Source organism: Epinephelus fuscoguttatus, linkage group LG3 (assembly GCF_011397635.1).
Source record: "Epinephelus fuscoguttatus linkage group LG3, E.fuscoguttatus.final_Chr_v1".
NCBI classification, from domain to species: Eukaryota; Metazoa; Chordata; class Actinopteri; order Perciformes; family Serranidae; genus Epinephelus; species Epinephelus fuscoguttatus.
Genome location: NC_064754.1, coordinates 26360819 through 26387384, shown reverse-complemented (window position 1 = coordinate 26387384; position 26566 = coordinate 26360819). Strand labels below are relative to the sequence as shown.

Genomic DNA, 26566 nt, shown 5'->3' with positions numbered 1-26566 from the left:
GCGGGAAAGAATGTATATAACATAGAAGTCTAGAATAGACTATAGAATAGCTCTAGGATATATGAGACAAGCCCAAAAATCTTAACATAGAAGCCTGCTCTAAAACACAGGCGTCTAGAATAAACTCTAGAATAGCTCTATAATATAGCACAAAAGTCTATAAAACATAACATAGCAGCAAGCTCTAGAACACAGGGGAGAAAACTAATATACAACTCAACATGGGAGCCTACTCTAGACTATGGGAGATAAGTCTATAGAACATAACATAGCAGTCTGTTCTAGATCATAGGGGAGAAGACTGTTATAGAAAACAACTTAGTAGCCTGCTCTAGAATACAGGAGTCTAGAATAAACTCTAGAATAGCTCTAGAACACAGGGGAGAAGTCTGTAAAACAACAGCATAGCCTGCTCTAGAACACAGGGCAGAAAACTATTGTAGAAAGCAACATAGCAGCCTGCTCTAGACTATGGGAGATAAGTCTATAGAACATAACATAGCAGCCAGCTCTAGAATATAGGAGAGAAGTCTATGGGACACAACATAGTAGCCTGCTCTAAATCCAGGGAAGAAGTCTATAGAACACAATATAGCAGCTTGCTCTAGATCACAGAGGAGAAGACTATTCTAGAAAAGAAAAAAGAGAAAAGAAACTTCCATTGTACTCATATAAAATTTGATCCTACTCTACACCAAAAGCTAGGAAATTTTTACCAGCAAGAAATGGAAACTTGTTCTGAAACTCATAATAGAGCGGTAAGATCACTTCAGGGTCTTCAGTAATAATACTACAAATGGATCTCTCTAGAATACACATTATTTCCCTTTGGGTAAATGGGAAAGAATGTTTTCTTATTTGGGCTGACACACTCTAAGGGGGTGATCACACTGAAATGAGACGCTAGAGACGTGGACGCTTCAAAGACGCTTGAAACGCTTATTCAATGCGCACTAGCTATTGACATCTGACGCTCAAAAAGTTGAAAATATTTTAACTTTTCAGTGTCTACGCGCATCTAAAAAGAAGCGTCTACAAAAACGCGCGTCTAAAAAGACGCCGGAAAAACGGCCGTCTAAAAAGACGCTTGAACGCCAGTCAGACGAGCCATATCATAGGAAAACATTGGTTTTACTGGCATTGCGTTTCTAGCGTTTCATCTCGATGTGATCGCTCCATACAGGTCAAACCACTGGTATCCATGTTGTAGTCTGTGAATGAATTCAGTGTCAAAGACTGTTGGATGAGATCAACCAATGAAGATAAACTAAGAATACTACTGCATTCTCCTCTATGACAGAACACGTCTGTTGCCTGGTAACTGCTGACTGCTTGATTCTAGAAAACTTTATCTGCCTGCTTCTAGATCACACACAGAGAATTTAACCCTTAGCTTCACAGTACACGCAGCGCTGCTGGCAGGTTCTAGAGCAGAGTGGCAGCATGTGGGTGCCTGGTGTCTCAGTGTGGTGTGAGGACAGGGGGGGTGGGTAGAGGGACAGAAGGCAAGACAGCAACTGACTCCTCGATGTGTCTGTCACTCTGCCTGTCTCCATGGTGACACACTCGCATGCCCATCCCCATGGTGTCGTCTGTTCAGGTGCAACACAACCACCCTGGCAGACGCCTCACTGTGGCCACTGAGCCCACCCTTGTAGATCACCTTCTCTCAAGCCAAGGCACTGGTTGAGAGGTAACAGGAAAAAAACAGAAAGAGGAGGCTCCAAGGTGAACCAATCTGCCATCCAAGAACTCACTTTCCCATCATCCTCCTCTGCCTTCCGCTCAAATGACCGCTGTTCATGAACTGTGCAACTGGAGGAGCCTTGAAGGGAAGGTGGAGAGGTGAGACAAAAACAAGAGAGAAAAGAATAAAATATATTACTTTTAGCAGTAAAGGACCACTCTATTATTTTATTCTTTCATATTTTGGTAATTAGAACACATTTTCACATAAACAATTCCCCAAAATGCTTATCTGAGTAGCGTTTTCATTTCTGGGCTTGTAAATTCCTTTATAATATATTAGAGCAGAGTTTATTTATGATGTAATATAACATGTAATAATATACAAATTACAGTGAAAGTGAAAACAATCACTGCACTTCCTTGATCATAGAAAATGAGAGCTGCTTAACTGGTGTTGTCATTCAATTATGAGTTCAAATGTTTGCAGTTACATCTGATTAATTATTTACCAAACAGATATTTATGATCTCCTCTGTCCTGATAAATTATTAACAACTTAAGGAACCAGGAAATTGAAATGTTGCCTTGATGCAAAGCCAAGAAACTGTGTTATCTAGTGATCAAGTGCAGTCTTTGAGGATGAGAAGCAGTGGAGAAATTAAATCAAGTTGGGTTTATATTGCCTGTGTAGTCCTTCGTAATAACTTTGGCAGCACCATCCAGGGATGGCTGGCTCGGTGGGGGTGTTTTAGCACTACACTTCCCACATATCACTTGAACCAGTGGAATGACAGCAGACTAAAATATGCTAATTTATATGCTTCTTTCAAAGTGAGATTCATAAATCAACTACAACTAAAAGCACGGTGCCCAGATTTAAGTGGAATACCCGAGATGCCATATAAATGTCTTTACAACACACTATATGTGTATATAAATACATAAAACGTATTTTACAGACACACTGTTTATGTAAGACTTTCCATAGCCCCAAGCAAATATTCAAATAAAGAAAAGTGCAGCTGCTTACAACATGTCAATGCTTTGTCAGTAATGAAGTTTAACAGGTTATAAGTGGGCCCTGCTCCAGTATAATCCTTAATAGGGTTATGTAATACACATCAGGCTATGGTTAGTATAATGATGGCAAAACTTGCAGGTGTAAACTTGAAGAATGCACATGTCAACATCATTTTTAAAGTGACATCTTTTAATTTTTCAGCAGATTTACTGGAGTTTTACATGTTACCTACACCGTAGCCTGTGGTATGCCTTCCCATAAATGTAACTACACGTCGCAGTGATGCAGACCTCCTGTCTACTTTTGTAAGCTGACACCATTTCCCTCAGTAGAAACAAAGCTTTTATTTACTTTGATTTCACAGGTAAGAAAAATTGTGAAGACAATAAAGCCTCCACAAAAGTAGCATTTTAAGTCCTGAGTGTAATTTATCCTTCAGGGATTTATACTTCGGGATCTATCCTGGATTCATATGAGCAGAGGAAATCTCCGCTCGTTGCTAGGCTAATTTATACAATGTACTGTAAAATGCCATAGGCTGGCACTAATAATGTTAGCATGTTATATTTGTTTGGAAGACGTGTTTAGCGTAAGTAAGTTGTTTTGTCAGTGAACCTTGTGAGTTGTAATGGAGCAAAATTATGTACCGTTACCTTCATTAAATGTTGCTGTCGTCCCTGGTTTTATATGAGAAGAGGAAAAGATCGCTAGCTGCTACGCTAATCAATACAATGTAAAATGCCATAGCCTTGTGCTAATAACATTAGCATGTCGTATCTGTGGGGGAAATGTGTCCAGATAAAGACAAGTGCTTTGTCTGTGAATGCTGTGAGTTATAGTGAAGCCAATTAGTGTACTTGTGTTTGAAATTGTCTCTATTAAGCCATGTTTAATGTGTGTTTTAAATCAATTACACTTCACAGCACTTCACAGAAACCCCGCCACCAACCAGTGTTTTGGAGGTGTAACTGCAGTGTGACACAGACACTCCACCGCACAAGTACAAACGGTCATAACCGTGTAGGTGAAGTGCGTAGGATACGGCGTAGGGTCTGCTGCACAGCTATAAATCCCACTTAAGGCTGATGTCATCCTTCTGTATTTGTCTTTTTCTTTGCATGTTAAAGTGCCTCAGGTCAGCTGATCTGCTGCTTCTGGAGGTGCAGAGGTCCAAACGGAAGCTCAGAGGGGACAGAGCTTTTTCCGTTGCCGCTCCTAAATTGTGGAACGAGCTACCCCTCCACATTAGACAAGCCTCCTCACTGTCCATTTTTAAAACTCGTCTAAAAACCCATTTTTATTCCTTGGCTTTCAACTCCGCATGAGACTCTGCTTCTGTTTTAGTGTTTTATGGTTTGTTTTATTTATTGTTTTATTATTTTTAAATTGTTTTAAAAACAATAAACAATTATTTTAGTATTTATTTCCTGTTAATTATTTTATGTCCCTGTGTTGCTTTGTCTATTTATGTACAGCACTTTGTTTCAGCCGTGGCTGTTTTAAAGGGCTATATAAATAAAGTTGAGTTGAGTTGAGTTGAGTTGAGTAAAGTGAAGCATTTAGATTTTTTGCAATCTGATTTGTGGTGGCTAATGCTGCTCAGGCAAATTACACATTCTGCTTAGTACAAACAGCTAAAACGAAAAACACAAATTCCTGAGAATCAAAAGGGGTTACTCCCAAGACAGAGCGACCTGTCCCTGGCTGTTTGGAACAGTGTTTGAGAGCTGCTCTTATAAATAAATAACAAGTCAAATTACTATTATTCAAGGACGGGGACGGGGAATGCTGCTTGTGTCTGATATGAACAGACAGGTGGTCTTTAGAGAGCCAGGTTGACAAAAAATGAAATGACGAAAAGAAAAAAAAACATTTATAAAAGCAGCAATCAAAACGAGCCCTAAGGCACTTGTTGTACTGGTGAACACCGCCTTGATCTTTTAAAACTGTTATCACTTTACTACAGACTGAATGCTTTTTTTAATCACCGCATCAGTGGTGTACATTTCAGGAGGTGAGGATAGACTTTGTTGTATGTGATTAAATCAATTAGCAGATGGCAAAACCCCTTTTAAATTAAATTAAAAATGGCACAAATTATCACTTCAAGTAAAGCCGGAGCTTTTATGTTGCGTTTGGGTGAGTTTGTGTGCTTACTCGCTGACTGCTCAACAGACTGCGACTGCTCCAAGAGATGCTCCTTGGCTTTTACTGACTGGGATAGCACGGTGGCCAGGAGCTAAAACACAAACACATACACACATACAGAATGAAACATTTACTCAAGCATAATCATCAAAATCCCAGCGGAGCCCTGTGACTCAGCTCAGTGGACTAAGTGCACATATAACAGCCAGATCCTGACCCTCTCCCTCCTGCAGTTTACCGACACAGGTGCAGCAGAAATCCCAGAATAAATACTTCTTAAAATAGATGCTACCCCTCCAACATAATATGGGGGCACCATCCAATTTGGCTAGTTGATATTTCAGTATTTTTTAAGGCTTTACCCAAAAATAGACCAGTTGTATCCGGTGACAATATTAAATTTAGAGTGAGCTAAAGGTGTTAGAGAACAGACCTGCAGGGTGACATTACAGTATGAAATGAGAGCACATCAGACAGTGGAAGAAAGATACCAAAGAAAATAAAATGCAATAAAACTGAGGTGGGACGAAGTCATTGTTTTGCGAATCACAAGTTAGTCTTGTCTTTGCACTCAAGCCCAGAGTCACGACAAGTTTCAAATCAAGTCCAGAGTCCAAAACTTTGAATTCTGAGTCCTAAACAAGTAATAATGAGCCATTTTAATTAACAACAGAGTAAGAGTACCGCAAAACTTCAATTAGTAGCCCGGGCTATTATTTGGTTAAATCACTGAAATCAACAGGCCTATATTTGGGACAGGCCTTTAATTCCTTTCACACAAAACTGTTGCTCAGCAAAGATCAGGGAATACAATCAAATTGTTCATTTAAATCAGTATGAATATTACTTGTTTAGACTTCAGATCATATATCAATTATGAATCATTAATTTGATCTAGTTCTGACAGACAGCGCATCAGAGACAGAGAGTTAAGATACTCAAGGATTATGGCACCCGGCATGCCAACACAACACCACTTTATCCTGTTAAAACAATACTCACAACTTGGATTAATTTCTATATAAAGCCATTTTGATTATTTTGATCTGAGGACCCTTACAGACTGAAAAAATTTGAGTAACTTACAGGGTAATAGAGGAATGGACACATAATATAAGGTAGCCAACAACCCGGTTTTACACATCTGAAGAACTATGCTAGGCTATGCTAGGCTAGTAATAGGGACTGCTGCTGCTGCTGCTGCTGCTGGCAAAACTTTACCTCTACCACCTCAGCCTCTACCTTTCTAATTGGGAGTCCTAACGTGGCTCTAAGATTCAAATGGTATTTAATGTCTTTCTTGGGCCCACTTCAGTATACCCTAGGGGATTCTGCATTGCGCTCCCTGTGTTGACACAGCATGCTGCTTGTCTAAACCAGGGAGCACCTCAAGAGCTGAGCCCTCAGAGCCAATCTTAACTGTATTTCCATTTGTCGCAATAAACTGTAAAAGCTATGACAAGAGTGTTCCTGACTGAATTGTTATTAATTGGGCGTGGGAAGTAATTGAAAAGCTCAAGTACAAGTGAAGTCAAGAGTCACTGGTGTTAAAATCAAAATCTAGGTGCAAGTCTTTTTTGATTTTGTCAAGTTTAAAGTCATTAAATTTGTGACTCTGACTCGAGTCCAGGTCATGTCGGTCAAGTTCACACCTTTGTGATAGAGATACTTCAATATTTGGACTCTAACTGGCAGGTTTGTGTTGTTGTGGGAGCCAACGTGTGATATTTATCATCTTTCATACATGTAATACTTGTGCTCAAATACCATGCACGACACATGCAAGCTTCTGTTTAAGTACAACTTCATGGGGCTCAAATCATACAAATATTAAATATCAACAGTAAAGGGTTACACAAATTAAGTTTAGCGTGACTGACACCAAAACAATCACATTTGAGTGTGAGGTTAAGGACTGCTGTCACTGTGGTTACTTTTCAACACAGCATTTGTTAACCAACATTATACAGATACACTGTTCATATATTGGTGCTGAAATCTGAAACACACTTTTCAGAGATGGTTACACAATCTAGCACAACTAATCTAACACAAATGAGTGGGTGAGGTGCAAAAAGATATTTAGGAATAGATACACTAGAATTTAGCTTTTACAGTTTGTCCAGGCAAACACGGTTGATGCTGGAGGTTTAATTTCTGTCTGTGACTGATAAAAAAGAATAAGCCAGGAGGCCATCGTCTAAATGCACCTGGTCTACTGTTGGAAAAAAACCCCGCTACTGTTCTTTCCAACGGAAGAACAAACTGAGCAGGAAACAGAATTGTGGTTAACCTGATAACTACACTTCCGTTTGTTTCCTGAAAACGTTTTGCCGTTTCCCAGAAATGACGTGCTTGTTCTTCTGCAGAGATCCAGCAACAATGTGATGTTAACTCGTGCAAACACATGCACTCAAATAAAAAGACAACGAGTGTGTTACCTTCACCCCTTCAGCTTGTGCGTGCAGGCCCGGAGCGTTAAGGCCGTGTGTGTTGACGCCTGGTGTGGGTGCCGGGTGTGGACTGGGTGCAGGGGTGGTCAGGACATGTGTGTTTCCAGAGCTCTGCAAACTGCTGGATGACCGAACGCTGCCGAGGCTGCCCACACTGCCACTGCGCTCGCCACCTTTGCACACAAACACACACATTGCAGGAGCAGGGGGATATATGTAGTTTCACACTGATACCCAAAAACACACTTGGTGAGTTTACCTGCCAGCGGTTTACGCAGCACCCAAATGTCCTCAGTGGTGCTGCTCTGGTGTCCCAGAGTCGGAGAGCCTTGAGGACTCAGCTCTGCAGTCCGCGAACCTGTCGCACACAATCACAAATGCACACACACACACATTTGTTACTGCCAGTATTTTACTTATTGTTTAAAGAAAGCCCTTAAATCCAAAAGTACAGCAACTAATCATCAGCTTCACAGACTCATATGATAATGTATGTGATATAGTTTCATATATAAATGTGTTTAAGTCTTAAGAACACCAGCAAACACTCACATAGATACACTCACTCACCCACACAGCCATAAACACATTATTATTCATAGTGGATGCACCACCTCTGAGGGTTAATAACTGAGACTTGTAAAGCCCCACAGTCCTCTCAGGCAGATTCATCATAAGGTTGTCTGAACAATATTTGTTCATATTGTGCAGACAAGCAAAACATAAAGACTTTAATTTAAATAAAACACTCAATGATTCAAGCTAAATTACAGGACATCTTATATAAATTCACGAAAAATGCCTCTTAAACTTTCTATATGATATAAACAGTATGTGTAAGTTATAAATGGTGCCCTAACATTTTGTATTTCATTTAAAGGGTCAGTTCACTCAAATTACAAGAAAGCCATTCAAGTGCAATAAAAGTGAATTGATGCCAAAAAATTATGTTTTCAAAACTGAAAGAAAAAGTCAATTAGGATTATCCACAGATATATTTCTGGATGGTTTTCACTTATAAGAGTAGCTCCAAATGAATTAATAGGTGTTTTCAGAGGAACATTTTCATAGTTGTAACCTCCTGTTCGGTTGTGTCCATACCTCAAAAACTAAGAACAATTGTAGTTCTTTAAACGTCATTTTAAGGGATGTTTTAGCTCCTATTTCAGAGTAGGTACTCTCTCTGCACAAGAGGAACCACGAGTGATGTAAGTAGGCTATATGTTCATTGGTCAAACACAGCCAATGCAGCACTGGGCAAGCAACCAGTGCTTTTTTTTCTTTTTTTAAATGTAAATAAGAGACAAGACAAAACACAAATGACAGCTTGTAACAAAAAAGGAAGAAAACTTGGGGTGTCAAGTGATTAAAAAAATTAATCTAATCAATGACATGCTCTGTGAATAATTGGTCTAAATTAGTTGCATACATCAGTTTTTGCTGTTGAGATATATAAATTTTTTTTAATTAAAATGAATTTCGGCAGATGTGTCTGAGTAAAGCTGCTGGATTTTGGACCCAATTATCCCCCTGTCGTTGACCACCAAAACTGGTCTGCAGTCCATTTTCATGGGGAGTTAGTTAGAAGGTCACAGATAGACTGACTCAGTTTGTGTCTGGACACCTGGTCAAGTGTAGCTTGATGAGGCTAACTACTAGTGCTAGCGCCAGCTAGCTGTGCTAGCTTGGACCTCTGAGTTTGCTGCTAAATGCTCTGCAATGAGGTCATATTTCAGGCTTTTAGTTTTCCGATGGTACGAAAATTCCTTATTGCAGAAACTGCAGAGAACGGTGCTCCTATCAACAGTTTGATCTGGGCATTTTTTAAATATTCCAATCATAGGGCTTAGCAGCATCGTCTCATCTGCCTCCATCATTTGACAAAGCCACTTTGGCCTTCAATGACGCACCTGGTCAAAGGACAGCGTTAATTTTTTTTATGTAAAAAAAATAATGAGTTATTTTTGATAGCCCTAAAGAAAACACAATTGGACCGACAGTGAAGTCCTGGCTTTACTGAGCATATGTGATGGTGGAAATACAACACGATTTTGACAAAAGTGACGTTGCTACACCACCTGCCAGCCAGGTTACAGTTTGCATTCCTATTGGTGGTATAAATGCAAACGCAAAAAATGCCCTTGAAGGTATGTAGTTTTCGAGGGAGCTCTCAAGTGGGCAGTTCCTCTCAGGAAGTCCTCTGAACTGTTCAGTCCGAAAACACCTGATATGAAATCTGTTGGCACGGCTAGACAGATGCCACTAAAAGTAATGGGATAATATAACTTTTTGTCATTAGGGTGAACTGATCCTTTAATATATATATAGTCAGTACATAAATAAGTTAACTACATTTACACACACACAGACACATATATATATGTGTATACACATGTAGTTGCAGTGAAGTGCTGGAACAAGGTGATAGGTAACATATTCTATATGTAGTGGAAAGGATGCTAATCTGTGATTTATAGTGATACTACAGTATGTACCTGTCTGACTCTGCTGCTCCTGAGAAGTGGAGAGAGGAGGAGGAGGAGGAGGAGGAGGAGGAGGATTAGACAGAGAAGGAGGAGAGATGGGAAGAGGAACGTACCCAAAGGAGGAGAACCGAGGGAGGGACTGTGTGTCAGGGTGAAGGGGAGGAGGGGGAGGCAGATGCAGGGGGAGGACTTTGGAGGGGGGGTATGAGTGTCCGTTGACCGTGGCAATGGGACAGGGGTTGGGCCTGCGGAGCAGGAGGGTGTGGCACTGCTGGGAGGGGGAGTGACCTGGACACGAGCCAGGAGGAGGGAGGTGCAAAACAACAACAACAACACAACAACAACTGATCAGTCAACTTGAAACAAAAAAATTCTAATCATATCTGAGAATGTACGAAACAATAACTGATTAAAATCAAAATATGAGAAAAAAATACATCCATATATCCACAGGGAATATATCTTTATAAATTAAAATATAATATCACTACAGCAACAAAGCAAACAAACAATATGAACAAAGGCATCACAGTCTAGCAGAGCGGGTTGGCTGGACGGGTTTATTTATTAGGGAGGGTGACAGAAGGAGCAGAAATATAGAGGGAGGGAGGAGGAAGGAGGGAGGAGGGCTGACAGCCAATAAGGGACAGTATTGATCAATGGAGATGATTGACAGGTTGGGAAAAACAGCCTAAAGAGGCTGATGATGCTGCAGCTAGCTACGACTAATGATCAGCTATAGCTGCAGAACAGCTGCTGAACTCACACACACATGCGTTAGCGCGCGCACGCGCGCACACACACACACACACACACACACACACACACACACATCCTCCCACCCATACACACACACACACACACACACACACACACACACAGCTGTGATGTGGGTGGTCACCTGCCCTCTTGATGACTTCCACCATGTTGGAGGGGAAGTAGCCCACACGGTCATTTCCTGTGCGGTTGTCATGAATACAGCCTTTCCATCGGCCATCAGAGTGCTGCTCCAAAACCTGTCGACACACAAATACAAGATTATAACCTGTTTACACTTTGAAATCAATATCTGGACTGGGCTGCACCACCTAAACTCACTTATGATTTACATAATCAGGTAACACTTTAGATACTGTATGTCTTAGCTAATAAAAACCCTAACGATGTGTAAGCAGGTTGCTAGGAAACACGTGTAGCACCATCCAGCCAACAGCAATCAGCTATAGAGTCACTGTAGCATCATGAGCTGTAACATAGCTGCTGCCAAATATAACCATTTTAAAGCGGGGGACCGTTTGTAAATGGAGACTTTGCTTTATCTACATCTGTGCACATGGAAGAATATGTGTGTTTTAGAGTTAGTGTGCAGTTAAAGGGTGAAGACACCAAACTCAAACCATAGTATTTCAAAAGAGAGAGGAGTGGAGGAGCAACACATGACACATTCAAGCTAATTTTGAGCAGAAAAAGCAGATACTACACAAAATATGTGTATTCACTAGCAAGGACCACGCCACAACAATATGTCGTTTAAAGGTTTAAAGGAATAAAGGAATTATTGAATGTTGAGAATAGATGAATGGATGTAGGTGAGGTAGAGGGAAGATGTCATCTGTTAGGCTGGTCTGGGAGGATGCACTGGAGACTGGGCGGAGGGAGACTCAGTGTGGGGGTTCCGTCTCAGGCATAATCTACCTGAGCTGATCACTGGCCCCCAGACAGTGCCTAGAATGAGACATGGGAGAGGTATGCACCGGACTGAATAGGAAGGAAGGGGTGAAGGGATGAGGGAATGAAGGGATGAGGGTAGGGATGAGGTAGGAGGATGATGGGATGAGGGGATGAAGGGATGAGGGTAGGGATGAGGTCAGAAGTTGGAAGGATGAAGGGAAAGGAAAGGGAGGGTGGGTCGAGAAATCTTGAGACAAACAGGGTAGGATGGGTTGACCCAGTATAAGTAGGCTTGGCAGGTGATTAGAGGTGTGGTTGAGGCGTGGTTCTGCTCCCGAACCTAAGTTAACAGGTTAACTACATTTGTTGGAAAAAAAAATCACCTGTATTAACATCATAAACCAAAAAGAATATTATGTGATTATGTGTGCAGCAAGGATGGCAGAAAATCACAATTTATTTGGAAAATTGGTGCACAAAAAGCATAAAAACAGCAGCAAACGTTTCGGTCCTTGACTATCATCACTGCTACTGACATGAGTGCTTCACAGAACAGATACAGACACAGACAGATACTACCAGGCGTGATGAATCAATCAGCTATGTGTGCAGCACAAAACATAATATTTAGTGTGTTGTTTCTCTTTAAGAAAGAGTGTGAAATATCTGATTAAGATGACCTGACACTGACGTTCTTGCACTTTCTGTAATTTGAGGTTATTTTTGGAAAAAGTAATCATGAGTTTCCCAGTTTACATCAATATCAAACAGCACTTAAAGTTAGACTGGAGGAACTGGAATGGAGGAAAAAGGGTTAATATCTGCTAAGAATACTATTGGTGGCATGTAAGAAATCCCTATCAAGAAATGGGTGAAAAAAGAAATGCCTAGTATTGATGAATGAATTGACTTGGTTTATAATATCTACAGTATGTAATGGAAAGATTTACTTTCAGTTTGAGAACCCAGAAGGAAACTTTCATTGAGACCGGGACAAAATGGTTGGTATGTCTCAAACATTAGACTTTGGTTGATAAGTATCAGAAACACTGTGATGTGACTAGCAGCCCCCCGCTGTCTCTACATATATGCCTTGTTTCAACAATCTTGATCTATCTATTTAAAATCTATTCTCTTATTTATTTACCTGCCCCCCTCTTTTTTTTGCTTAAGGTCTTTATGTTCATATGGTTCTGGATTTTGTTTACATATGTTCATATTGCCTCTATAAACCAATTTTAAAAAAAAAACGAAACAGCACTTTAAGTATCGACTATATTTCATATTATCTCATTTACTCTCCAATATAATGATCCAATTGCAGAAAAAATGTTGGCATCATACATCTAAGCAAATCACTTATAAGTTAAATGTGCATGTTATTATGTAGAAATTTTATCTTCCGACAGCACTGCAGTTAACATGTGGTTAGGTTTAGGCTAAAAAACCTGCTTTTGGTTAGAAAAAGATCATGTTTTGGCTTAAAGTACCTGCTTGTGGGGGGAACAACCACTTTTCCTGACACTATCCCCACTGGATAAACAGCGACATGTCAACAAAACACCCGCATTTGGTGCCTAAAGAGCTGATGAAAATCACAAAAGGTTTTGTTGTTTGTTGGTCTCGAACCGCAGTATGCAGCTTGGCAGGTGTCTTGCCTAGGTGATATGGTATCCACCATCTCCTCCATCTCATGATGACAAAGTCAGCTCATCCTACTACATCACTTTAGAGGTGTCGATATGATGCGTATAAAACAAGTAAATTTTATGCATTTGTTGTATGCAGAAACATACAACACCAGCATTTTCCTCTGGCAGTTGGGCTGAGTTAATGGTCTTAGTAATTAGTCACAACTAATCTCTATGTCAGAACTAGTTTGTGTGGTGCAATCCATTTTAATTTAGTGATAAGTTTATCTCCATCTAGTGATACACCATAACTAGGCAAAGTCTGAACTTATAGAGATCTGGTACAGCTGGCTCTGAGCAAAAGTTACACAGAAGCTACTTCCAGTGTCCACATGTACATTTAAAGACTATAAATAGCTACACTGCTTATCTTTTGTGCAGCACTTTGCAAGGTGGTTGGTAAATTTGCCGTGTTTTGGGGACAACTATCAGCTCCATGTACCGTGATAATGTCTCCAGCTTTGATGTTGAGGCTGGTAAGGTCGTAGTTGTTGCAGTAATCCTTCAGTGCACGCACCTGCATCGCAGCTGAAGCATCTACAGAGCAAGAGTATAGAGATTAAGAATTGAGTGAGCAGTGGAGTTGAGTGGAGTCAAGTAGAGGACAAGAGCAACTGCAGAGTTTCAGGTAGTAGGATAAAGTAGAGCAGAAAGTCAGGAGGGAGCAGGAGATAATAGAGGAAGGCAGCAGGTGTGGGGTGCATGCACTGTTTGCTTCTCTGCTTTTTATTGATCCATTCAAACTGCCCTCTCACAACTGTGTAATTTAGTAAATAATAGAATACAGCAAAATGAAATGATTAAAAAATACACTCAGAGCTTGCCCCTTATACATCACAGTACATTAACCATCATTAATGGGCTTATTAAAAAGTATCTGTATCAATATTGGTGATTCCAGCCTGAGGATATCTTGGTATTGGATTGTGAGACTAGATGAAGTTGTATTACTGGTGGTTCTTACCTCTCAGTAGCTGTTTGATCTCTCTGCTGGCCTGTGTGGTGGTGAATTGATTAACGATGTCCAGGGCGGTTTGACTCAGAGTGTTTCTCACTCCTGCACTGATACCGCTCTGGATGAAAGTGGAGGAGGAAAATGATCAAAGCTGAAACATGAAATTCATAATACAGATACACTGTGCATTCGGTGTCAGACTGGCTGTGGCTGCATGCCTGCTGCTACCAACTTCAAAAAGGTGACAAAAGGGTTAAGAACTAAACAGAGCCGGTCTGAATATTGCATGACAGGTAGGATGCTAGCCACTGTGCTACACTTTTATGTAACAAGCTAACATATCCCACAGGCGTCATCACACAGCTCAGCTGGGACGAATGCCAAGTGCTGAGGTGTAAAACTTGCTCGGCTGAGGAGAGGGAGACGGCTTTAACAACAGTTGCTTTTGTAAACACATTAAACGGACAGACAGAGAGACAGACGGACTTACATCCAGCAGCAGGCGCACTACCTCCGTCTTCCCACAGAGGGCTGCCTGATGTAGTGCTGTGCCAGACTCAGACTGTCTGTTGATATCTATACCAGCCTGAATCAGCAGCCTGCAGCACAGAATGATAGTATCAACCTTTTTCGGAAAGCACCTTTAATAACATAATTTAATCAAAAATTAAATAGTATAATACAAATAAAAGCAGAAGTAAAAAAAACTATACAAAGATCATAACATCATGATTGTGACCCTGGAGTTAGGGTTCGATAAGAAGACTCGGTCGAATGGACAGACAGACTGACAAGTCTGACACACTGGGACTCAAAGGACAAGTTTTTCAAACCGTATGACATCAATGTGTCCGTTCTTGGCAGCGAGATGCAGAGGTGACACTCCGTTGGGGTCGGAGGGTTTCGGTTCCAGCATGGCTGCACACATGTTACTGCTGAGCAGGAGCTGGACCACCTAAAAAACAGGCAGATACACGCCTATAATTTACAGGATACATCCATGGATAATATGGAGTCTATTAAAAGTTCCCAAAGTCTGTGGTGAACTACGTCAACGAGCTTGTGTGTAATGGGGTGTAAATCATCGGGCTGCTCCCTAATAGTCAACCAAACATTAGTCGACCAGAAAGGTTATCATTCGGCAAGATTTCATTGGTCGCTTAGTCGCAGAAAAAAAAATGAAACTCTATTAGGAGCTGTGTCAAAAGAAGTCAATACTCTTGAAAGCTGGCACAGAAGAGACACAGGAGTAGTGCCCAGTTTCCCAGGCGGATAAAACCATGTGTACAGCTCCTAATTTTCTGTGCTGGGCAACGTTTTTCCAATCTTCTATTGCCTAGTTTTGGTGAGTCTTTGTGAACTGTAGCCTCAGTTTCCTGTTCTTAGCTGACAGGAGTGGCACCAGGTGTGGTCTTCTGCTGCTGTAGCCCATCTGCTTCAAAGTTTGACGTGTTGGTGGTTCAGAGATGGTCTTCTGCAGACCTTGGTTGTAACGAGTGTTTATTTGAGTTACTGTTGCCTTTCTATCATCTTGAACCAGTCTGGCCATTCTCCTCTGACCTCTGGCACCAACAAGGCATTTTCACCCAGAGAACTGCTGCTCACTGGATATTTTCTCATTTTCAGACCATCCTCTGTAAACCCTAGAGATGGTTTCAGCAGATTCTGAAATACTCAGACCAGCCCATCCGGCACCAACAACCATGCTACATTCAATGTCGCTTAAATCACCTTTCTTCCCCATTCTGATGCTCAGTTTGAACTTCAGCAGGTCGTCTTGACCATGTCTACATATCTAAATGCATTGAGTTGTGTTGAGTTTGTGTTAACGAGCAGTTGAACAGGTGTACCTAATGAAGTGGTTGGTGAGTGTATATGGGAGTGATTGGCATTCACCTGCCCACAGAGTCTTCAGCGCTGCTGTTGTTTACCCAATTGTTTGTTTGTATGCCACTCATCCCCCGACAGATTAATATTCAGTTCTGCTTCTCATTTCAATTTCACATTGCATTTTTGTCAACTGTTATACAGTTTGATGACTATTTTGGAGGGAGTTAGTTTATATGCACCTGTCAATGCTTTTATCACAACGTTACCTTCTTCTGAAATTCTTCTTTTAATCTCTATATTATAAAAGTGTTCCAGCTGAAAATATCTAAAAAAGTCCTCATTTCCTCTACAAGTGTGCACATAGCTGTGATTCATTTTTCACTCCACCTTAATGTGATAATATGTCCAGGTCTAAACCTGGATGTCCGAGAAGGCTGATAAGGCTCGGAAGTTTCCTGTCCCCTCCAATCTGTATTTTTTCACAGTATCATTCCAAATTTTCAGTGTTCCTTCTAAAATGAAATTTTCACTCTTTTGGTCTGTGTAGTCTTTTTCTTGGCTGCTCACCATTGTCTCCCTGGCACTAAGCCACTAGCACAGTTTGAATGTTGAGGAGGAAGGTGCAGTTCGACACAGACATGCCTTGTCAAAAATAAAGGTTGATCTTAAAGATGACGATATGTATCAGTGTTTTCACCTCACATCGATACTATTGAATCGTTGATCAGTGAATCTTCTTGTTGATCCAGATCGATGTATCATTATACCCCTGGTATGTGTACTGCTCCAACTTTGTGGACCCTATAGTAAAACCAGATGTAAAATTTGTTACTCTGTGAATTTGAATCATTGATGCAGAAACTGCACGCTCTCTCCTCTGACTGCTGATATTTTGGAATATATTAGTGTAAAAGTCTTATGGTTTAAGAATGAGTATGGGTTGTTTTAAAGGTGCCATTTAATTTTTTTTCTAGGATATAATTTTTGATATGATTTGTAGCAGACGTTTGTTCATGATTTTATAATTGGATTTTTTTGGATGCATTTTAAGTCTAATATTTTGTGTTATTTCTCATATTATGTATGTCTGTAAGTTTCAGCACATTATGTGAATTTTATTATGTTTACGTGTTTCTGTATTTTGTTTGATTTTATTTGTTTAATCAGTTTGGAGCACTTTATAGCTCTAAAGGAGACACAGTGAAGTGAGGCTTTTCCTTGCTAAATAAATGTTAAATAAAATAAAAATAAAATTAAAAATGTATCTTTATGTATCTTTTGATTTTCAGTCAAATCTACTCACTCCGACACGTCCAAATTCACAGGCAAGGTCCAAGGGTGTTTTCCCAGCTGAGTCTGAGATACACGGGTTGGACTGGTGTTGGAGCAGCATTTCCGACTGTAACACAGACACACACACACACACACACACACACACACACACACACAAAACTTACTGGCACTTCTGAATTTCTCCGCTTGTAGCAATCACAAATCATGCATCATCAGGCACACGAAACAGATAAACACACCTCACATAAACACACACGGCTACTAGAGCTACACACCGAAGCACACACACACACAAACACCTCCAGTGCACACAAACACAGTTACCCCATCATAGTGCCCGTGCTGAGCTGATAGGTGGAGAGGGATTTGTCCTTCATCTGACTGTCCGTTGACTGACGAGCCTGCCTTCAGCAGCATTTTCATTGGTTCAGTCTTCCCCTGCCATGCAGCGTAATGCAGAGGACGCATCCCTACACAAGACACACACACACACACACACACACGACAATGACAGCACAATAAAACACAGACGTACAAGACCCCACAAGGACATGCACACAGATACAAGAAAATGAGAATATAAAGACATGTGAATTCATGCAAACACAAACACTATTGTTATTTTATGGACAGAGCAGTGACCATCCAGCAGGCAAAACACCTTCTACAGCAAAATTACTAAACTCAATTATTAAGATCACTAATTTACTTCATTGGGTTTATGATGTTTTAATAACCAATTAAACCCCAAGTGCTGCCACTGAAATTGAAAACTGAAGCAATTAGTTGGCTGATGGAAAATTAATCAGCAAATTCATGATCAACTGTTTAAAGCAAAACTTCATCGGTTCCAGCTTCTCAAGTGTGATTTCGTTTTTCTTTTCTTTTAATTTTTCTATGAGAGTAAACATCTTTAGATTTTGGACAAAATAAGACAATTTTGGATGACACCACAGGAAACTTGTGTTGAACATGTTTGCATGTTTAAATTAATCAGGAAAACAATCTGTAGATGAATTAATAATGACAACAGTTGTTAGTTTCCACCTTCACATGAATGCAAACATTTCTGTAATATATTTTACAGGCACAGACTCTCAGTACCCCTCCTGGAAATACAATCTTATTGTTACTGACATGCTTGTGACCCTTTGTGACCATCAGACTATTGTTTGTGCAAGCGTCAAACTCATGGGATGTTGCAGACAAACTGCCCTTAGACAAAGGGGCAAGACAAGAAATCCCCTATAAGTGACTGGACATGACCTTCGAGAATCCTGCAGGAAACTGGACATCGCAGCCTGTGTACGAAATGCAAGGTGATGCAAAGTCCAGCTGAGCACAGCGCAAAAATCCACCATGGAGTCATTACCAGTGCCTCTAACCAGAAGACATTAAACACCAATTTGTAGTAGTGGCTGTAAGGAGCAGTGAGCATGCTTCTCATGGCAGCGACCCAAGACCCCCAGTCTTAATACCAGCGATGAGCCACATCGTCAAGCTGAATAAAGAGGCCCTCCAGGCCTGGCTGGCATGAGGGAGTCTTGACTCAGAAGAGAGGTGCTGGCAAGATAAAGAGACACATCAGCTGTAGGAGTTACAGAAGCTAAAGCCTGAGCATATGAAGACATGTTATGGAAAATGACTCTCAGGCAGCCTCAAAGAGCATCTAGAAAGTGTTCTGGTAATTTAAAAAGAGTAGACAGGACTTCACTCTGTGCTGGGGAAAAGAGTCACTGGGCCTTTTTGAAGATGGAGGAAACTCAGGAATGTCTTGACATAATGGACACTGCCTCGATTCAGGAGGTTCTTTTAAAGGATTGCTGGAAGTGATATGAGCCTATTTCCATTCTAGTGGTCAATGGGGTAGTTCATCCTTACATTCTGAAGGCTCAGTTGTTAAGATATTGTGATTCATATGCCCCATGTGAATGTCTGGAATAGTGCTTTGTTAGGCATGCAGTGGTGGCCATGAAACACTACACTAACAGAGGACCTACTTTTTATTTTTGGATAATAGGATAATAAAGGATAATAAAGTTCTCATAGCAATTTGATAACCACTGAACTGAATGAGTTCTCTGATTTTGGAAATACCCTCAAACCCGTTCCCAGGATGATCCTGGCAAAGTTGCTTGCCTTTTCCGTTTATTATTACTTTTTGGGCAGGATATCAAGTCCTGGAGCCCAGGCCTGCAGGATGTTCAGGTCAGCGGCCTTAGTGTGGCATTTTGCCCAAGAACATTTTGTAGATGGGTGTGATGAGGTTTGGATTTTAAACCAACAGTTACAGATTTCTTGGCTTTTTGGAGGCAGCGGAAACAAGCTGTGACACAACACCGCAGGCTGTTCTCATGCACTGTTTGTATATATACCTACAATTCCTAATGCACCAGAGGTCGTATATAACCCATGTAATCATGTGCCAATAATTTGTGTATGAGACACGTAATCAGGAAGGCTGCTATCACGTGACCAATGTTTTAGTTTAAGTTTATTTACTTTATTAATCCCCCTGAGGGGAAATTCAATGCATTTATCAATAGTAAGGAAGGAAGTAGTATAAAGACCAAATCTCTGCGTAAGGAGGAGGGTTGGGGTGCGGGATGGGTCAAAGAAGCACAGGACTTAACCCCAGGAGACCACTGTTCCTGTCCCATGTAAAACCAAGTGAACTCTAAGTTATTTAAAGGTACATCACTTTTTTCTAAACCTAACCCACGTAACTTTACTTTTTCTTAAACCTAATCTATGTAATTTTACTTTACAATACCCAACTAATGTAACTACTTTCTTATACCTAACCTACATAACTTTACTTTCCTAAACCTAACCTTCATAACTTTACTTTGCTAAACCTAACCCACGTAACTTTACCTTCCTAACCCTAACCTACGTAACTGTCCTTTGCTAAACTTAACCTACATAACTTTACTTTGCTAAATCTAACCTTTGTAACTACACTTTCCTAAATCTAACCTTCATAACGTTACTTTCTTAAACCTAACCTACATAACTTTACTTTGCTAAATCTAACCTACATAACTTTACTTTCCTAAATCTAACCCACATAATTTCACTTTCTTAAACCTAACTTAGGTAACTTTACTTTACTATATCTAAACTAAATTGAATTTTATTGTTAATCAGTGTGCCATATCAACATAATGTAAATTCCTCACTCCTCAAAATGCTCCATAAAAATTTGGGGTATTTCCTAACCTTTTGTTGTTTGAGGCATTGGTTTTAAGCAGCAGAGCTCCTCCCTTACAATCAAATCATAGTATTATGCGATGACCACCAAACGTGGTATGTCAGTCACATTCGCACACTTATCAAGTGCAATGTTAAAGTTGCAAACTTTTTTGTTTGTGTGTGTGTCTCTGCCTGTCTGTCCGTCCCTTTGTATCATTCTGTGTCCCCTCTCTATATTCGGGTGGGGATCCATGAACACAGCACGAAACTTGCGCTGTGGAAGTTGAGGGGTTTGAGTCGCGGGGTGGACAACTGATCAGTTGATTTGATTACAGCCGATCAGTTCAGATCAATGGATGAGAGAAGCAGCTGGTGCAGTGACTGAAAGCAAAATTTTAGACACAGTGCAACGAACAGTTAAGTTTCACTTTCACTGCACCTGGCGTTCTACTGCTCAGTCTGTGCTCAGCACAATGAATAACCCAACTGTAGGCTACATGTATTCCAGTAGCACTCGTAATGAATGGTCCAGCTACAAAAAAAGAAAATCAATGCATGGCAGCAGATAGCAGTTATCGTAGCGGGCTGCAACAAATGAATGTGTGGGCAACCTTAAACATTTCAAATAACCTCTCTTGCATACTCAGTGCTAATATGCAAATTGTTAAGTTATGGTGTGCGAATGGTGGTACACATGCCCAAGATTGCTGATCCCTGTGCTTATTTATCTGATATCATACAAACCATTTTATGAGGATACATTAAATATTGTCATACTTCAGTTGATATGGCAAATTAGTTTGCAAATAGTCACACATCCAGCAGACACAGAGCAACATTAACATCCATTTCAAGTTGTGTTTCCAATATCCACTCTTTTTTTTTTTGTTCTGTTTTGGTGTCCACCAACTTCTGACGGAAATATCTGGCTCAAGAAAAGCTTTCCAGTCCCCCCCATAAGGATTCCCTACCACCCTCACTGAGACAGTTAAGGAGGTGGGGCCACCTGATAAGGATGCCTGCCAGTTGTATACCTCCATTTAGAGCCACACTGGGCATGACTGAGCTGACTGGGAGTGTGGAGACAGTAGGCCTACATCCTGGAGGGATTATACCTCCCATCTGCCCTGAGATTTCTTCTTCTTCTTCTGGAATCTGCCAGTATGAGAAGGGAGATATTTGCTGCTCTGCTTCCACTTGGCTCACAGTCCTGCAGCCATGAAGCTCTTCTATTGTCTATTGTTTGCTGTGCACACAAATCTGTCACCTCTCATAAACACTGCATACTACACACAGAGAGATTTTTTTTTTATTGCATTTCAAACAAGCTCACCTTTTATTACACAAGAGGGTATTATCAGTCACGCAGGGAAAGCCAGAATTATGTGTTTGTTTACCTGGGTTTTTTTGTGTGTGCTTGTTTCCTGGCCAGCCTTGTGTGTTTTGTGCCTGTTTCATGTTAACATAGTGAGTTGTGAGGACACTTGTATTGTGTTGGGATCTGTGTGTATTTTTACCTTTATGGTCTTTAATATCCACTGCTGCCTGGGCCTCCAACAGCAGAGAGATCAGCTCCTTGTTACCACTCAGAGCAGCATGGTGCAGCGGTGCCAACCTTCACACAGACACAGATTATGTTTAAAAATACACATATTCGTATACGTAGTGTAAAACCAGTGCATAACTTTGCTGAAATAATCTTCAGCGTAGAGCAGCTCCGCCCCTCAGCTCTGTGTGAGCGACAGGAGGGGGCAAATGACCTACTTCCATTAATAAGCAATCTCTCTACCCCCGAGCCAAGTGTACACACAGCAAGGCCTCTGTGTCTGTGTATGTATGTGTGTGTGTGTGTGTGTGTGTGTGTGTGTGTGTGTGTGTGTCTAATGGATCCCTGGTGAATATAAGGGCCGGGCCCTGGAGTCAAATCAACGAATCATCAGTCATTACACAAGGAGTTGAGTCCAATTATCTGATTCCAATCAACACAATAAAAATATCTGTGTTATCTGATGGAGCCAAATGAAACCCAATCGCAAACCAAGCATGTGCACATAAAAGCTTAACCACTCGTGAGTCTAAATATAGCCAAAATCCATAGTTGTACATTCAGAGCTGATAAGGGAGAATTTCTGAGCAAATTAACAGCTGGGAAATGTTGGCCGTCCTTTAAAGGGACAGTTCATATACAGATTTTTCCTCTCACCTGTAGTGCTATTTATCAGTCTCGATTTTTTTGGTGTGAGCTGCTGAGCGTGATATCAGTGATATCAGCCGTAGAGATGTCTACTGTCTGTTCTCTCTAATATAATGGAAGTACATGGCACTTACACAAAAAAAGGAAAGACAAACTCTGCAGTAATGTCTCTTTCCAGAAATCATGACCCGGCTACTTCAGATAATCCACAGACTCAGAGATGAGAGACTTGTGAGAGCACAAGAAGTGATATCAATGGCGTCCTCCTCGGCTGAGCTGCAATGTCAGCTTGCTCAGTGGTCCAAGGTGAGCAGCATTACTAAGGATCCCACTGCTTTTCGTAGCAAGTCCTACCCAACTGTGCTGTGATTAGCCAGCACAAGCCCTAACCATGACCTCTCTGCCCTAACCCTAAGCTTCTTCAATTTCGCGAGTTGATGTGACAAGAACTCGCCAATGTAGCACCGAAGGGGCTGTTTTTAACAATGCTGTTGTGAATATTTTACCATGTAAATATGTAAATAATAATTGTGTACATAAATATGTAAATAGTTTACTGTACAAATATCCATCCATTTTCGTTACTGCTTATCCTCTTGAGGGTTGCGGGGGCTGGAGCCTATCCCAGCTGACATTGGGTGAGAGGCAGGGTACACCCTGGACAGGTTGCCAGACTATCACAGGGCTGACACATAGAGACAGACAACCATTCACATTCACACCTACAGCAATTAACCTATCCCCACCCTATATGTCTTTGGACTGTAGGAGGAAGCTGGAGTACCCGGAGAAAACTCACGCTGACACGGGGAGAACATGCAAACTCCGCACAAAAGGGCTCCCTCCTGGGATTGAACCAGGAACCCTCTTGCTGTGAGGCGACCGTTTACTGCTCATCCAAGAAGGATGCCATTAATGTTTACATCACATGCTGACGCAAGCACAAGCCTAGCGTCCATGAGTAGATGCATGCTTCCTTCTGTGCAGTGATACAGTTGCCAGATGTAGATCAGTAGAAATAAAATAGTTCCTACATAAAACTGCTCACAACAAGGTTGTGGATTATCTTGAGTAACCAGGTCATGATTTCTGGAAAGAGACACTTTGATTTGACTTTTTTTTCAAATCCATTATTTTGCAGAGAAGGGAGACATCTCTACCGCCAATATCTCCAACACTTAGTGACTCACACCAAAACAATCTAGATTGATAAATAACTCTACAGGTAAGAGGAAAACTAAGTATTCTTGATTCTGGGGTGAATTGTCCCTTTAAGGTAGCTACAGACTCTAGACAAGAGCTCTTCAGCTGGCTACATGAGCTGAGGATAATGTGTAAAATGATACGCTTGATAGTATATTGATCTCAGAAGGAGATTATTTCCTGTCAGTCAGATGATCAACCCATATCTGTCAGCCAAAGAGTGAAGGCTCACAGGCTTGTAGGAACCACAGGGTTCCTGGAGTGCATCTGTGCATCACTTCAGCAAGGTGAAAAGTCAAACCACTGGTGTTCAGCACAAACAAGATTTTCAGCTGTATAAAGTTAATCTTTGAGTTGATATGGTAAACAGTTTCATATCTACATATCCAGCAGTTATGGAGCAACATTATCATTCACTCTGAGTCACATTTGTGTCCACCAGGTGAATACAAGTCCAGTATTCACTCTCTTTTAGCCCTGTTTTTGATCTCCACCAACTCCTGAGGGAAATATCTGGCTCTTAAGCTGCTAAAATGCTCCACAGAGTTCACCAGATATTCACTAACTGCGCCTATCTGCTGTTTGATGCTGAGCAGGTAGTTTACAGTGAGTTATTAGAGTGTTGTGTGTTTCATTCTACTGCAGCTGAAAACAACAGTATGAGAGCAGTGAGAGTCACCCAAAACAAATATGGGTGATAATTCTCTGTTGGGATCATCAATACAAGCAACCCCTTTCACATGGTCACATTGTTCTCATATTGTCATTTAGTCTAGTGTATGAAATTATTGATTACAGGCACATTTTGTGATCCCCTGGGGGGATGACGTCTAAGTTAGGAACAAATGCCCTAAATACTATATTGTGTTTTCAACAGGTCCAGTTGTACCACACTATGATGCATTCATATTTTGTACAGCTGAAACATATTTTGAATCTGATTAAAAATGTAATCTGAGCAAATCTAATAGAGCTGCAGTGATTAATAGATTAGTCAGCCCAGTCTGACTCCCAGGGCGTCAAAATACGCCGCTCTGGCAGTGGCCCCAGCGTTACTATAATGATGCCACAGACACCGTTTAACATTTGCGTGAGATGCACCAGTCTTCCGTCAACTCTAATGAAAAGCCATCTGCATCCTTATTAGACGCTCAGAGCGACAGTCATAGATTAAAGAGCGTGAAAGTCCGCTCAGGGTGGGAGGTAGATGGATCCAACAAACATTGTTTTTTGACCCCAGGAGACTGATGTTCAAGACCAACAAACACCAACATTGGTTGCAGCATTTTTACCCCTCAAGGCCGGGTGTTTTTTAACAACATTTGTGGTATTTTCCTGACCATAACCAACTAGTTTTATTGCTTAAACCTAACCTTGAATCAGGATACAATGCAATAGTCTGCCCCCTGGCATCATTTTAGTAGCGCCCAGGGCTTCTACCTAAGCAGCAAAATATGACAAGCACATATGAGATCATGTTGGAAAAGTAAAATTTCTCTGATTCCAACTTCTGAAGTGTGATCAGTTTCTGATTTCTTTACTCCTCCATGACTGTAATCTGAATATCTTTAGGTTTTGGACAAAACAAGACATTTGAGGACGTCATTTTGGGCATTAGGAAACACTGATCAACATTTTCCATCATTTTCTGACATTTTATAGACCAAACAACTATTTGATTAATTGAGAAAATACTTTACAGATTTAGCCCAGTTGCCAGAAAAAAAAACGTTGGTATTGTTTGTATGTTTCTGCCAAACGCAATACATTACATTTTTACAATCTTCTTCCTTTGAACGTTTCTAAAGTGACGTAGCATATAAGCTGACTTTGTCATCAGAACAACAAAACTGGTTGGTTTTAAGCGAGTCCCTGCTTTGTTTGTGATGGCTTTTTAGCCACCTAACGTGGGTGTTTACTCCAGTTTTGCAAACCACTCCAGCCGGCATAGTGCCATGAAAAGTGGTTGCTTTTACCAGAGCCCAGTCTCACTCCAAAGTCGGTGAAATCCAGCACTTGGGCTGTGACTTGCAATGTCAGAAACCAATGAAAAAAGGCATTCTTTAACGTCTGCATGATGCACAGCTGGTTGCCGTTATTGTTTAACGGGTACTTAGGGGCATCAGGGGGAAACGTAGCAGGACAAGGACGAAAGTTAAAGTGGCGGAAGTCTGACTGGGGCAGGCAGGAGGGGAGGGGTAGTGGATGGGTCCAACAAACACCAACTTTCACTTGAGAGAGCAGTATCCACTTCCAATAAGGTTATAAAGCCAAACCGTTCTTTTTTCCTAAACCTAACCACATGCTTTTGTTGCCCAAACCCAACCATGTGTGTTTGTTGTTGAAGGAAAAAAAATAAATCTATTTGCGCTGTTGTACCTACATAGAGTGTTTATTTTGAAAGAGACTGTATGTGAACCGTAAATTTCCAGTGAAAACAGAAGTGGATTATAAAAGAAGACAATGCATGTAACAGGCAGAACTTGACACAGTGTCCCAGAATGTCACCAACCAACGCACCCAGGGTACCTTGCACATTGTATGTGGACGTGGAAAGTCCACGACCAAAACATCAATATGTGACATGGTGTGATTGAGAATGTGTTTACTGAGACAATGCTGTGTCATCCAACAGTTGTTTAGCCAAGAAAACCGGGTAATCAAGCCAAAACTTCATCTTTTCCAACCATACCTAACTAAACCTAACCACATGTTAAACCACAGTGATCCTGAAATG

The 26566-nt window shown here is 40.9% G+C and overlaps 1 protein-coding gene across 4 annotated transcripts in view; it reads right to left on the bottom strand.

Annotated features, from left to right (window-relative positions):
• LOC125885730 (caskin-1-like) overlaps positions 1 to 26566 on the bottom strand; it is a 53355-nt gene that overhangs the window by 15171 nt on the left and 11618 nt on the right. For 3 of the 4 annotated variants that reach the window (XM_049571466.1, XM_049571467.1, XM_049571468.1), the window contains exons 3-15: positions 21950 to 22047; positions 17562 to 17707; positions 17248 to 17343; positions 14948 to 15069; positions 14605 to 14713; positions 14124 to 14232; positions 13602 to 13696; positions 10699 to 10813; positions 9807 to 10085; positions 7571 to 7669; positions 7300 to 7484; positions 4868 to 4949; positions 1758 to 1825 (exon numbers count right to left, since the gene is read on the bottom strand). In XM_049571466.1, coding sequence (XP_049427423.1) covers positions 1758 to 1825; positions 4868 to 4949; positions 7300 to 7484; positions 7571 to 7669; positions 9807 to 10085; positions 10699 to 10813; positions 13602 to 13696; positions 14124 to 14232; positions 14605 to 14713; positions 14948 to 15069; positions 17248 to 17343; positions 17562 to 17707; positions 21950 to 22047 — 1603 coding nt within the window. The remainder of the gene's footprint in view (positions 1 to 1757; positions 1826 to 4867; positions 4950 to 7299; positions 7485 to 7570; positions 7670 to 9806; positions 10086 to 10698; positions 10814 to 13601; positions 13697 to 14123; positions 14233 to 14604; positions 14714 to 14947; positions 15070 to 17247; positions 17344 to 17561; positions 17708 to 21949; positions 22048 to 26566) is intronic. The other variant, XM_049571469.1, reaches the window with a different exon arrangement.